General features: G+C 43.9%; 1 protein-coding gene across 1 annotated transcript in view; it reads right to left on the bottom strand.

Moving 5' to 3' along the window:
* The window catches only part of LOC135105480 (inter-alpha-trypsin inhibitor heavy chain H6-like), a 181,651-nt gene that overhangs the window by 124,267 nt on the left and 42,415 nt on the right, over positions 1–14,969 (bottom strand). The window contains exon 2 of the mRNA XM_064013609.1: positions 3,606–3,716. Coding sequence (XP_063869679.1) covers positions 3,606–3,716 — 111 coding nt within the window. The remainder of the gene's footprint in view (positions 1–3,605; positions 3,717–14,969) is intronic.

Genomic DNA, 14,969 nt, shown 5'->3' with positions numbered 1-14,969 from the left:
ATTTTTCTTCCGGCAATACTAGAAGCACTATGTAGGCCTGCTATTCTCCATCTACGTGTTTACGCTCCAATTTCTCTAATAGATCTACCTCCCCCCACCTCTCTCTCTCTCTCTCTCTCTCTCTCTCTCTCTCTCTCTCTGAAAGATGTGTTGTTATTGTCTTAACTCTCAATTGGTTTCCTATGAGTAGCATGCAATTTAATAGTGATCCCCTCTTAGAAGAACACGCATACGAATGTACAAAATCACACACAAGAAACCAAAATATATTATAAAACAAGAAATAGGTAAGTAAGACCCTATCAGCAGCCAACTCCCTCTCAGAAAAGCACCATCGCAAACACTAAGTACATAGCGCAGGGCAAGGCGAGGGACTGATCACAACAGGGATGGAGTCACTGAGCTGCATACGTCCAACAGAGGGGAAGCGGGAGGCTGCTTCTATTCAAGTACCAAACACATCGGTAGTAGCTTAATGTTAGCAGTACTTCGGTGGTGGTGGTGCTGGTGGTGGTGGTTCCAGAGAGAGAGGGCAAAAGGATGGGAAAGAGAAATAAAAGAACTGGAGGATACCACTATAAATGGAAGGGGACGCGGCTTGAGGCAGAGAAAAGTATAGACTCTATAAAAAAGGCAGAAGAGGAAGAGGAGGAGGAGGGAAAGTATATGCAGTATAAGTATATGATGACAAGAAAGTGGGGCTGGATGAGAGAGAGAGAGAGAGAGAGAGAGAGAGAGAGAGAGAGAGAGAGAGAGAGAGAGAGAGAGAGAGAGAGAGAGAGAGAGAGAGAGAGAGAGAGAGAGAGAGAGAGAGAGAGAGAGAGAGAGAGAGAGAGAGAGAGAGAGAGAGAGAGAGAGAGAGAGAGAGAGAGAGAGAGAGAGAGAGAGAGAGAGAGAGAGAGAGAGAGAGAGAGAGAGAGAGAGAGAGAGAGAGAGAGAGAGGCACATAATCAAGCGGACACGAGGGTTGGAATTAAAGGAAAACAATATGTGATCGATTGGAGCTAAACTTTATGAAAAGCGAACAATAATGAACCGGCTCACTCCCCCACACCGCCGCGGCAGCACACGTGGCGAGACCCAACAGGTGAAAGGAACAGGTAAGCCAGACAGTAACAAGAACAAGGGAACGAGTAGCAGGCAGGTAAACTTGACGAGGAACAAACATTACTCTTCCTCTCTCTCTCTCTCTCTCTCTCTCTCTCTCTCTCTCTCTCTCTCTCTCTCTCTCTCTCTCTCTCTCTCTCTCACCAAGACCTTCAAATCCCCAGAACATGTAAGTTATTGCCTTAATTTCGTTCAGGGGTTTTATACTATCCCTCTTCTCAGTCTTTCTTCTTCCTCCTCCTCCTCCTCCTCCTCCTCCTCGTCATTCATCCAGCATCCTCCTTCCTCTCAAGGCTGCTTGGCGATAACGAGTACGGGGCTTAAAATAACACCTCACACTTTACAGGGAGGCTTGTTGGAGGGATGAGGGAGCTGATGATCGCACGCAGGGCTCAGGGGAAAGGGACGCCGAGAGATGAACAAACTCAACGCGAGACAAGGACGTCAGAAATGAAGGGCGGATGAATGCATTGCTCTGTCCCGCTGGAGAGGAGCTTAGGGATGAAGGCAGACAGAACTTAATTTTCACTTCACACGTAGAAGCTGAAGGGTACTCTTTTGGTAGGATTTGTTGGGAGTACCTTGAGTAAAAATATCTAATGTGTGGAGAAAAGGGAGGCGGAACGAGTGGTATTAAAGATAATGAGAAATGGTTTGATACTGATGGTTCTCGCGAATTGGACGTCATGTGATCTCGCTGTCGTTGTTCCACATTGAATTAATCGACCAATCAACCGAGGCTCCTTAGAAAAATAAATAAATAAATAAATAAATAAGTAAATAAGAAAAAAAAATAAATAAAATGAATTAATAGATAAATAAATACGCTGAATATGCAGCTCACGAACACACCAACCACCACACTATAAAACTAGACACCAGTAGAATGTGCAGAAAGCTTTACGAGTACATAGTGACACACACACACACACACACACACACACACACACACACACACACACACACACACACACACACACACACATATATAAAAACCACCCATTACCTCCCCAACACGCATCTAGGCAGTTTATTTACCAATCGTTATGGATGTTCCGTGCTCCTCCTCTTTTTCCCTCCTTTCTTGGACACACAGAGAGAGAGAGAGAGAGAGAGAGAGAGAGAGAGAGAGAGAGAGAGAGAGAGAGAGAGAGAGAGAGAGAGAGAGAGAGAGAGAGAGAGAGAGAGAGAGAGAGAGAGAGAGAGAGAGAGAGAGAGAGAGAGAGAGAGAAAACGGAGGCTACCAACAAAGCACCAGAAAATGGACGAGAAATCACACAAAAAACACACATGTACAAAAAAACAGAGGTGTCAATGAGTTGGCAGCTTTTCAGGCACTTACCTTTTTGTGTCCACAGCGTAACTGGTTCCTATATTTATTTAAGGACGAGAGGGGGAAAAAACACAGTGGCTTGAAAGGTAGTTTAGTAAAAAACGAGAGAGAGGAGGGACTATACGTATTCTTCAAGAGGAGGGCAGACTGGCAGAGGGGAAGGGGAAGGAAGGGCTGAGAGGGAAGGAGGACGACGAGAAAGGAAGGGTCGGTGAAAGATATAGAGGGAGGGATATCGGCGGGAGGACGATGGAAGGCAGCTATACAGGACAAGTGGAGGGAGGAGCGGCTCTGGAATACTCTTCAGTGTGGTGAGAGAGAGAGAGAGAGAGAGAGAGAGAGAGAGAGAGAGAGAGAGAGAGAGAGAGAGAGAGAGAGAGAGAGAGAGAGAGAGAGAGAGAGAGAGAGAGAGAGAGAGAGAGAGAGAGAGAGAGAGAGAGAGAGAGAGAGAGAGAGAGAGAGAGAGAGAGAGAGAGACATATCCTTAAATACCTTAGGCTCTCACAAACATGATTTTCAAAGGCCACAGAAATTATAACTCGTACTGTCAAGGAGTTTTTACTAGTGATGACGCAGAATCCCTGTTAAATTCTCAATAAAAGCATGCAAACACCTTTTTAAGTAACCTCCACTGTGTACAACTTATAAAAATATACCAAGAGATAGAGCTCTGAAATGTTGAAGAATACAGGATAGAGAGAAAAAGAGACAAAAAAACTCCTAGTACTCATGAAAACCCTTAGAAGTCTCCAATAACCTCCACTACGAACAGTGTTGAAGAATACAGACTAAAGAGAGAGAGAGAGAGAGAGAGAGAGAGAGAGAGAGAGAGAGAGAGAGAGAGAGAGAGAGAGAGAGAGAGAGAGAGAGAGAGAGAGAGAGAGAGAGAGAGAGAGAGAGAGAGAGAAAAAAACACGACTCAGAATACTCATGAAAACACCTTAGAAGTCTCAAATAACTTTCATTACATCTTGTCAAAAACAGTAAGGATAGACTTTAAATGTTTAAGAACACAGGACTAGAGATACAGAGAGAGAGACAGAAAGACTCATGAAGAAATCCATAACAACTTCTACTCCACTCTGTCAAACGTAGTAAAGACAGAACGTTGAAATGTTTAGGAATATGAACCTGAGAGAGACAGAAAGACACTCCGGGTACTCACTTCTGGTGGACGATGGCGGTGTTTCGTCCCTGACTCTTGGCCTTCTCGTATGTGCGTCTCGCCTCTTCCTTTTCCCTGACAAGGCTCGTGTAGTTCTTGCCGCCGGCCTCTCTGCGGGGGAAGGAAAGCCTCGTTAGCGGGAGTGTGAGGGTGGTGAGTGGTGGTGGAGTGTGGCGGTGAGCGGCGGTAATACTGAAGTGAGGAGAGTGATGGGAGGGGCTGTGAGAGGCGCTGGGGGAAGGGGTACATGAAACTGAGTGAGGAGAGGGATAAAGAACAGGATTTTTAAACGCTTTCCTCTCTTATGACTATTTTCAGTTGTCGCAGAAATGGTTAGTCGGGTTCTCATGCGATTCTTTCTCTTATTTAACGGTGCATTTCTGAGTCTAAAAATTTTCCTTTTTGAATTCTATTTTTTTTTTTTTTTTGTCGTTCACTTTCACACTTTTTGTTACTTTTCATGGTTCGAATGTACGTGTGTGCGTGTGTGTGCGCGCGTGCACGTGCGTACGTGCGTACGTGCGTGCGTGTGTGTGTGTGTGTGTGTGTGTGTGTGTGTGTGTGTGTGTGCGTGTGTGTATGTGTTTTTGTCAAAAAGCCACTGCAATTTGAATTAGCGACAGGCGACGAGCAGGTTTGACGAAAAAAAAAAAAAAAAAAAAAAATCCTAAGGTGGAAGTCAGCTAGAGACAACATCTTAATTAAAAGCGCGACGAGAAGGAGAACAACAACAGGTCAGATTAATGAAAAAAAAAAAATACCATAGACTTCAATTTTTACACCAGTACAGAAAAAGTAAGAAAAAAAAACAGCAACAAATATACGCCGAAAAACAACAAAAAAAGTACACAAAGGGAGACAGAAAGGCGTTGGAAAAAACAGGTATCAAGAGGAGGAGGAGGAGGAGGAGGAGGAGGAGGAGGAGGAGGAGGAGGAGGAGGAGGAGGAGGAGGAAAGAGAACAAACGGGAGCAGGAGAAGAAGGATAAGGAGACGAAAGAGAAGGAAAAGGAGAAGGAACGAACAGAGCAGGAGAAGGAGAAGGACAAGGAGAGGAAAGAGGAGGAGCAGAAGAAAGAGAAGAGGGTGAATGCGGAGGAGGTCGAGGAGAAGGAGGAGGAGGAGGAGGAGGAGGAGGAGGAGGAGGAGGAGGAGGAGGAGGAGGAGGAGGAGGAGGAGGTTCAAGAGGAAGATAGCAGCTGTAACGAAATAGGGAGCTTCTCAAGAAATAGAGAGACACCGCAAGGGAACGCAAGGGAAGTCGAGGCAATAAGGGGAAAGTGCCACGAAATAGATGGGCGGGGGTGTCCGGCGGGCGGAAGGGAAGTGACAGTAAGGGCGAGGCGGCGGCGGCAAGGTGAGAAAGGTAGAGGACGGGAGAGCTGGCTGGCTGGACGGTTCGCTCGCTGGCTGGTTGTGTGGCTCTGTGGGTCGCTGGCTACGGGTGTCTCGCAGCGAAGAAGGAAAACAAAGGGGAAGTGTTATCTTGAAAATGAAGGAAGAAATTGACAGAAAGGGGCAGTTTAACAAAAAAAAAAAAAAAATGTAGACTACTTGACAAAAATAAAGACTGGAAAAATGAGTAACGATGGAAACAGTATAAAAGGATGTGAATAAGAGAGAGAGGAAAAAAAAAGAAACAAAACAAAAACAGAAGGCAACAGTGAGAGAAAAGAAAAACGGTTAAATTCAGTTATGTTACTTTTACGCCCTTTGGTTGCTCTCTCTCTCTCTCTCTCTCTCTCTCTCTCTCTCTCTCTCTCTCTCTCTCTCTCTCTCTCTCTCTCTCTCTCTCACTCTCTCTCGCTGTTCCCCACCCTGCCACTCCCTCCCAGCTGGTGTAATCAAAGCGCTGCATGAGGCGGGCCTGACGCGGCGATGCTCGTGGTGGCGTGAGGTGGCGTGGTGCGGGCGGCAGGAGAGTCACCAGGGAGGCATGGAGATGAATGGCCCTCCTCAGCATCACGACTCCTGCCTTGCTTGGGAGAGATTCCACTACTCCTCAAGGACAGAGACGAGTGCTACTGGATGGAGGGGTGTGGGGGATGGAGGAACGTGTGGGCGGGGATGTGAAGGCAAGGTGTGTGTGTGTGTGTGTGTTAAAGAGGATGTAAGGGTGTTTGTGCGTGTATAATGGCCAGGATTGCCTAAATGACGAGCGGAGTAACCTCTCTTCTTTTAATTGTTAACCTATTTGCTGATAGAGTACTTCTTTGTTGACGTTCAAAGCATCGTAAAGAAATGCGTGAATGAGAAAAAAAATGGAGGTTAATTTTGTCTTTTCTAGGCTATATATAACATTTTTAAAAGAGTATAGTACAAAATATAAATTCCAAAAAAACTAAGAGATTAAGGAAAACTGTCCAAAAAATGAGTGTTAAGGAGATTATTTGAATCATCTGGTAATACTGTTGCTTGCCAAAGATGACGAATAGTGAACAAGACGGAGAGAAATGCTTTATTATCAGAGAACAAAAGAGGAAAAGTGAAATAGTGAGGCATGGAAAATCGATATCAGGAGAGCCACGGAAGACAAGGTGGGGAAAACGAAGGGATTAATGAGAATTACGGGGCTAGAGAACGGAGGGACCAGCAGGAGCTTCCACACCGGCCTGAAGATTCTCGTGGGGCTACGTAGGAATAAAACGCTTTCATGTAACACCAACCTTGTAAGGAGACCTGATGATTGGCGCTTAATAACTAATCCTTTTACTACTACTTGGTACACCTTTCCGTAATTACCAATCACTCTGAGACATCTTTATTTGTTCTACAGCCACACCCAGTCTTTGAGCTGGGAAGAAATTGCAAAATGTATTCTTTTCATCGCTAACTTTCTTGTAGATGCTTATAAAGACTTCATGCATTGCTTCTGGTGTTGCTAATTGTTTCGTGTCGCAGTGAAAGGGTTGACTATCGAGGGCAAGAATTATAAGTAAGCTCTAACGACATAAATGAAGGCAAAAAGATGTATCAATTGTAATCGCAGCCAGGTATAAGGATGACGATTTAGAAAGTGGTTCAGACATAATTTCCTTCGGCTGCTCCCGCTAAGGGTCGTCACAGCGGATCATTCTTGTCCTTCTTACTCTGTTTTCATGTCTTCTATTAAATTCACCTCTGGCATGTCTTCATTCAGTGCGCCCTATAAAACCTTCTCCTTGGTGTTCTTCTTTTCTTCTTGGCTGGCGAGTCCATCTTCAGCATCCTCCTCTCCACGTTCTCCTCTCTTTGGACATGGCAAACTATAGTTAGCTGTGGTCATTTGAGTCAGTGATTCGTGTCAGGATCAGTAGTATCTTGGACCAATTTTTGTAACTTTCATATGATTTCGAGCTCACTTTTCATGATTATCCTAATTAAAGGAGAAAAGTCCGCTGTGAGGCAGTGAAGAGAGCGTCCCAAAACCAGCGGGGCGCCTGGCAACACCCGACAACTCTCCCGCAGCAGTCAACGAGGCATTTATCAAACATTCATGACGCAAAACCAGCAAATATTCTTTTTATGCAACTTTCATCATAGCACTTTCTCTTCCTTCCCGTTTGCAAGCTGCGTTACTCCCTCACTAAGAGCTGGTGGTCGTGCCGGTACATGGTTGTAGTTTCATAGGAATTGTGTTCACCTATCACCAAACACATGCCAGGCCTTCTCTTTTCCTTCTTTCGGTCACAGTGAGTCATCCGCTTTCACTTTACTGCGTCCTTTGCGTCTTCTGCTCCTTGCTCCACCCGCATTCATAAACTTTCTTGTTGTTTTTCCTCTTTTCCTGATGCCTGGTGCCAGATATCAGCATTGGCAATACAAATCTACAATATACTTTGTCTTAAAGTGCAGCGCTCATACTCGTATATACGCACTCGTATATAAGTACTCGTATATACGTACTTGTATATACGCCACTAATACTCCAGCCATGAAAACTGAACTTAAGGGATCATGTATTAATACACATCAACTCAGAAGGATCGAATAACACTGGAGGGATTATTTCACGTTTCATCGAGGCATATCATATAGGCTTATGACTATAATCCTATTCAATAAGAAGAAAAATAATTATATTTTGCATGGCTTATTTCAGCTACACAGTGAATACACCAGCATGAATTAGACAAGCAACAACTGGCTGGCTGCAGTCCACCCTAACATTCAGGGATCAGAGACAGGCCGCCTCCCTCCATATCCTGAATTTCCGTGTTACTCTGCATCTGGCGCGCTCTCTCTTGCTGCTTGGTCTGAAAATACTGACCGAAGAAGGTGACTTGTCTGGCGGGACTCAAAGCTCGCGGCCCAAACCATCCGTCTGGAAAATGTCGGTTGAGTTCCCAGCTTCCAGGCAGTTTGTTGCATTCCTACTCACTAAGGCAACTGTGGAGGCAACGTTCAGATAAATATTTGTCTTCTGTGTAAGTATCACAGGCCGCGGCTTATCCTTCTTTCTCGGTAAGTTTCTCCGGTTCAGAAAATTGTGTATTGCAGGAAATGTTCATGTGTGAGGAAAGGCTGCGGAACAAGGCCATGACAGCGACACACACGCTGGGGATGTGGACAAAAGTCGCCACTAAAGGAGACGTTCTGCAGCCTCCCTCCGCAACAACTCTTCTTCCGGGTGCAGCTTTTACGCCGGGATATTTTGCTTGCCAGTCTATTTCCGTTTTAACCTGAACGAGACGTACTCATCTGTGCTGTACGGAAGGCGTAATGATGACGAGATGTATACTGGGCCCAAGAGGTTTTGCTATTTTAGTTACCGGTCCATGTAAACGCATTCATTTATAAGATGCACTATAGGTAGCCTTAAAATGAATAAGAACTGTGCACTGGCGCCGGGAGGAGACGATCCGTCTCCCAGCTGTCCAGGGCGTCTCGTTCACGGCCAACGCGCCTCCACCTCTGAGGCCCGGGATCAGTTTAGCGGCTGTGTTCAGTAAGAAGGAGAGGCTCTCTTGGAGGCCTGCAAATTATGTTACTGTTCCGGGAAGTTCCTTGCCGCGATGCGTAAATCTTCGCTTGGATCACGTGTTTTATCAGGAGTGTGTTGAGCCACTGTACTTTGTATCTGGAAAAGCGGCTTTGTTTCCCTTCCACATCGATCCCATGTTGTGGGACACGGCGAGGCGGCGTGCACACAACACATACTTGAAAGGTTCATCACTGCTCTCCATGTTCGCATCAGCTGCAGTATTTTCAGCCAGCACGTGATATCGAGCCGGAGTTTTCTTTATTTTTCAAAGTTTTATTATTATTTTTCTTTATTATTTTCGGTTATTTTAGTCCACTAAGTTTATCTGCACGGTAAACACGGTAAGTTTGCCCTCCTGATTCGAAAAAAAAAAATGAGTGAAAAGCTGCCAAAGCACACAAGAAATGCTTACTTCTCAGCTGCTCTTTCTTTGGTCTGTCTTCGTTCATACACTCAGAATCCCTTCACTCATTCCTCGCGGCGTGGATTTCAAAGTCCAAGAAGTGCTTACTTACAAGGCACGACATCTCATACTTCGGAGTTTTTATTTAATGGCACTGACAACAAACTTGGCCAGCGGTGTGACCCTTTGCCTCTTGCCTTCTTTTTCCTCAGTTTCTACGTGCCTGCATTGGACTGGCAGACTCGAGCTCATCGTTAAATGCACATACTTATGATACTGTCACAAAACGAAAGCAATAATAAGTCACTGTGATCATGACCACAATGGTTTGCATCTGTGGTCAGCAGCTTCTACAAAGTTCAGTTTTTCGTTATACACATCCATACAGCCTCGATCGCTATCCCTCGCTGGGTCCAAGCCACGCATGCTTTAAAACTGCCTCCTAATTCATCTCCCTCTTTGGATTCGCGTTTCCAATCCGACGATGAGTCGATGGGATTGAATTAAGTCAGTGATTGATAGCGTCCCTCACTCGTGCAAAACGTTGGGTACATACAACATACACCAACACCTGAGTCAGTGAGCGGAGTTACTAAAGTCTAAAATGTGAGAGAAGCTTTACAGAGAACTGGCTCCAGATTACCTGAAAAACGCTTTCACCATTCGTGTCAGAAAAAAAAGTGTACAGGAATATGCATGCAATGTGATAACAATGTCTGTGAATCTGTGTTGGAACATACACAGTTAGGGAGGGAGATTCGAGGATTACCAGTGGAGTTGTCACGCCCTGAATGGAAGGAATGCCGTGTGGAAATCCCTCACTCTTTGTTGTTGAATTGCGCTTCCGCCGCTCAGTCTTTGGGAGCACCAGATTTCAAGAAGATACTCTAGTTTTCAGGGAGCGAGGTGATGCTCGTTGATGAAAGGACGGCTTACACCACTGGTATTGGAAAGAAAATCGTGTTGGAATCCCTGTTCTGGCTCTGTTTGTGGTGCCTGACTCACTTTGTCTGGGAGGCCGACGGCACAGCAGTGGCCGCTTTAACATGAGGCACGGCACCCCAGCGACGCCACGTCCATACCTGCACGGCTTTGAAATCGCTAGTCAGACAAGGAACTAGCGGATTATGGCCTCAGGGAATGTCTGGCTGTACTGAAGGCTTCTTGCGCAGGGCTGAGTGGTCTACCATTCTCCAGAGCTGTTTGGACCATGACAGGAAACGCCGATTTGTGCGGGTGTCTGAAGATGAAGTTTTGTCCTCCCTCTGCCACCTACCTTTCATGCAAGAAAAGATGTTTTATCTAGAATACCTTTGTACCTATACTAGTGATGGCCACTGACTCATTCTGATGCAGCCCACCTCGCTGTGATCCATTCCTGGATGACAACACGTCACGTCTCTTCAACTGTAGAGGGAGGTGCTTTCCTTCCTTCCTTCATACAGCACGCGGTAGTGTTTTTCAGTAAATCTCACTCACTCTCACTCTCACTCTTTCTCTTTCTCTTTCTCTCTCTCTCTCTCTCTCTCTCTCTCTCTCTCTCTCTCTCTCTCTCTCTCTCTCTTTTTCCCTGCCCCCCCCACCACACAAAATCGCTAAGCTTCTACTATACCGGTACATGTTCAGGAGGGATAATATGAAATTCCTTCGAGCTCTATACGATACATAATTATATGTAGAATCGTAAACATATTTAATTTCAGGTGAACAAAAACTTATTGTTGCATGGTATATTGTGATGCATCCTACGAGTCATACATTACAAGAAAATAATATGTTACATGTTTTTAGTTGAAATAAAGTGAAAGTTCGTATTCCTTCTTTGTAGCAGCGTAACAAAAAATCTGTACCAACTTTAACTAGTTCAGATTATATATATATATATATATATATATATATATATATATATATATATATATATATATATATATATATATATATATATATATATATATATATATATATATATATATATATATATATATATATTTATTTATTTATTTATTCTTGTTCTTTTGATAAAGTTTCCTCGAAAAGCGGTAGCATTTACTTATAAACCTTCCCTCTCTCTCTCTCTCTCTCTCTCTCTCTCTCTCTCTCTCTCTCTCTCTCTCTCTCTCTCTCTCTCTCTCTCTCTCTCTCTTCCCCTCTCTCTCTTATATGCGTGCACAGCTTTCATTTAATCTCTTAATCTCAATCTTCCTTTACCGTCCCTTTACTGTTACACTCCCGGCTACCTTGGCGCCCCCTCCCTCCCATGCCCTCTGTTTCTCTCATCCTCGCACAGGAGGCAACGCACCATTTTTTTTTTGCCTGAGTACGAAACAAAGCACAGGCCGAGGTAAATTGGCGCTTCCAAGAATATCCCTCTACGTATAAATGTCTTGAAGATGCTGTACGTATAGACTGTCATGTAACTCTGTCAAACCATTGAATTTGTACGTAGCCCGTGTTGTACATTGAATATCATGCAAAATTTGAACTTCCCACATTAAATTAAAGCAAAAGTAATACGGTTTTTAGAATGCTATTTTCCGCCTCTGTGTTACTTCAGTAAATTAATGAAATACTCGTATAATTAGGTCCGTTCCTTTAGTTTCTGTAGCATATTCCACTACAGGGACTGGCACGTGCAGCTCTGATGGCTTCTTGTAGCTTCCCTTATGTTCTTATGAGGTTTTTGCCTTCTTTCTATATAAAAGTAAATGATCTTCAACTTATGAGAACACTTCTGTCCCCTCAAAGTTTCTCTATCCTCCGCAATCACCACCGTCCCGTGAACTGAGACATTAACGAAAGACAAAATATTGAAAACCTGCACCTTAACTTGCTCTTGAGCTTACATTTGAATAAATTATTGGTTATGTACATTTGCAGTAGTTCCTAAATAGACAGATGAATGGCTGAGTAAATGAATAAACACACACACACACACACACACACACACACACACACACACACACACATACACACACACACACACACACACACACACACACACACACACACACACACACACACACACACACACACGTGAACACAAACATACGCCACCGGAGGCTACACAGGGAAAGATAAACACAAATATTTGCATTTATCTCGGGCTAGTATTTGTACGTCAATATATACACAAGAAACACAGACCATCCGGACCTTTTGTCCATTCAAGGGGATATCTTTGTGCTCCCAATTACCTGTTACCTGCAATACCCAGTGATATCTGATTCTGACAGGTAACATACGAGGTTCTGACAGGTAACATCGTATAATAGCTTACTTATACGTTTGACATGTCTCATTTTTTTTTTTTTAAGTCTGATAAGTAACAGGTAAGATGGATTTTTATTGAGTTTTAACAGAGAAGATGGATTTTCAATAAGCCTGAGAGATAACAGTTATAGCAGCTGTAGAGTAAGTTTCTTTCGTGACTCTACAATAGATTATAAGAGCTTGCCCTGTAATCTCTCAATATCTGTATTTCCCATAATTTTGTTTAATCTTTACATACAAGCGTTGCCAGGGTATCAGAACGCATCACTAAATACCTGCACTTAACACTATAAATTTCTACAGAATCCTACGCTCTTGGTAATCCTTGAAAAGTCTAACAAGGCGTCTACTTTAAACTCGAACTACTACTCTATAAAGTTATCTTAAAAAAAAAAAAAAATAGCTCTGAACTTCAAATCCCCAGTTGCGCTCAAAATAGACCAGTGAGGCGGTGCAGGAGGTAGCGTGACTCAGCGCATCGGCCTTCCCTTCTCTACGGTCACTCCCCGCCGAGGCACATTAATTGGAAGCCTGTCTGACTAAGGACTCTCCGGCCCCCCTATCAAGTGTTCGATTCATCTCGGGGGTTACAAAGGCCAACGACGACTTCCCATTGGTGATCCTTTCCCTCTAGAGAAGCAGCGACTGAAGACTTACTTGTCGACGCATTTCTTCTCTTAGTTCTACACAGTTTAGCTTCTCAAGGTCGCCGAGTGCATCTGGCTCTCCCTTTCCTTTACGTACGAATCAGTTCGAGGCTTGTATGATAGAGGAAGTGAAATGTAAGTGTATAAAGGGACTTTCCCAAAACAAAATTCAATTTCGCTCCCGGTGTGTCCAGATTCTCTCCCCACATTTCATACGAGGTTAAGTTAATGGTTGCATATTCGACAAAGAGAAGGATAGATGTTATATCAACTGAAGGTTTACAGAGAGCTGTCGAAATTCCAATGCTCGATTTCATGATTAATTTCTCATATTTCACACGAGATAGGTTACAAGATTACAGAATAAACGAAGAGGAGGCAGAATCTTAAACCAACTGCAGGTTTATAGAGAAATTTCCACATAGCAAGCATAAATTTCTTTCCTGATATGACTAAATCCACTCCTATTTAAAGACTCGAGTCGCGGGAATGAAGGAAAAGAAAATGTGGGTGAGTTTACTAATCAACGTAATCTGGTAAAACAAAGACCTTACGAGTTTTCTCCTCTACGAATCTTTCCTGCGCTTCTTTCATCCTCTGCTTGAATCCACATTGCAGGATTGAGCACGTCTGATAGAACAAGCTGCTGCCGACCTTTGTTTTCCGAGCACGTGAGCGTCGAAATTCAACGACCGATACTGCGCCTGCTTAATGAAGATCTTCCTTTGAGGACTGGATCATTGAATACGTCTTGCCTAGAGAGCAAAGGTGCAGCAACGCCTTCTTGTATTAACTGGTACCAGGTATATGCGCTTAATCTTGTAGAGGTGAATCTGATGTGTGTTTTGTTACCTAAGTTATCGAATTCACGTGATTGCTTACAAATCACTAGGGAACTCACTGATAATATTCAACATGTGTCATTTCCGAGGCTGAGGTTCGCACTCCACTTAGATTATCTACGTTTTCATTGATAAGAGAGCAATTATTGTCCTTTTCAACTGAGGGGAGGAAGAGGATGAGGTGTGTGAAAGGTCAAAGTCGCTCTCACTTAAATGCATTCCTATCTTTTTATTTGTTAGATATGCATCGTATACCGGATTATCGCCAGTATTCTTAAGCACCTCGTTCTCCCATTAGGTCTACCTTCAAGTGCCACAGAGATAGTCAGCCAGGTTTTCGTGGACGGCTTTTCCTATTGATGGAGTATAGCCCTTGTTTACCCACCACTACAGTAATGAAAAGATATCTCAGCTCTCTTATAACTTATACTACGACCTGTTAAAAGTAGAGATGAGGCACCACAAAGGAAAGTACATCTAGAGATAGTAAGTGAATTACACGGGCGGTTTGTGTGGGCGGTTCGTCAGTCTAGTGGCGACTTAGGTGGGCGATGAGTCAGGTGAGTATTTAGCTACGTGAGTGATTAGTTACGTGGGTGATGAATGACCGAGGAGATTGGTTGGAAAGTTAATTAATTACGTGGGTGACTGCCCTCGTCCAGAATCGACCAGGAAGAGCAGAGGGCGCACGTTTCTCCTTCTTATTAATACTTTCCCTTATTAATATTTCCTGGAATATAAATACTCCTAATTAATTTCTCCCGCTAAATAAAAAAAGGTAGACTATTATTTTTTTCTCTCTCTATCTCCCTTTTCCCCCTCTCGCCTCCATTTCTTTCTAATGCAACAAGATTTACCTTTATTGGGCCTTCTTTATTGACAGCCAGAGTGAGTGAGGGGATCCAGCGAGCCGCCAGCCGCTTCCCTAACCCCGTGCCCCTCGTCGCCTTAATCTGTATGTATTGTAAAGGTGGTGATATGTTACGCAGCTTTGTTTTGTATTCATAGTGGGACCGACACCCAATTTTACCAAAAAGGGCTAGAGGATAGGGTAAAATTATTTAGCATATTTCGGGTTCTCGCTGCTCTTTCCTCTTACTTCGTTTTCGCTTCTGTCTGATGCCACCTGCGCGCCTCGTCACCATAGCTCTGCTCCTGATAACCACTACTGTCTTCTTTACCTACCCCATCACCAGTACCACCATCCCCATCTTCACTATATACTACAGATATTACATTC

The sequence above is a fragment of the Scylla paramamosain genome, chromosome 1 (assembly GCF_035594125.1).
Source record: "Scylla paramamosain isolate STU-SP2022 chromosome 1, ASM3559412v1, whole genome shotgun sequence".
Taxonomy (NCBI): Eukaryota; Metazoa; Arthropoda; class Malacostraca; order Decapoda; family Portunidae; genus Scylla; species Scylla paramamosain.
Note: the sequence above shows the minus strand (reverse complement) of the source record. Positions and strands in the feature narration are given on the sequence as shown.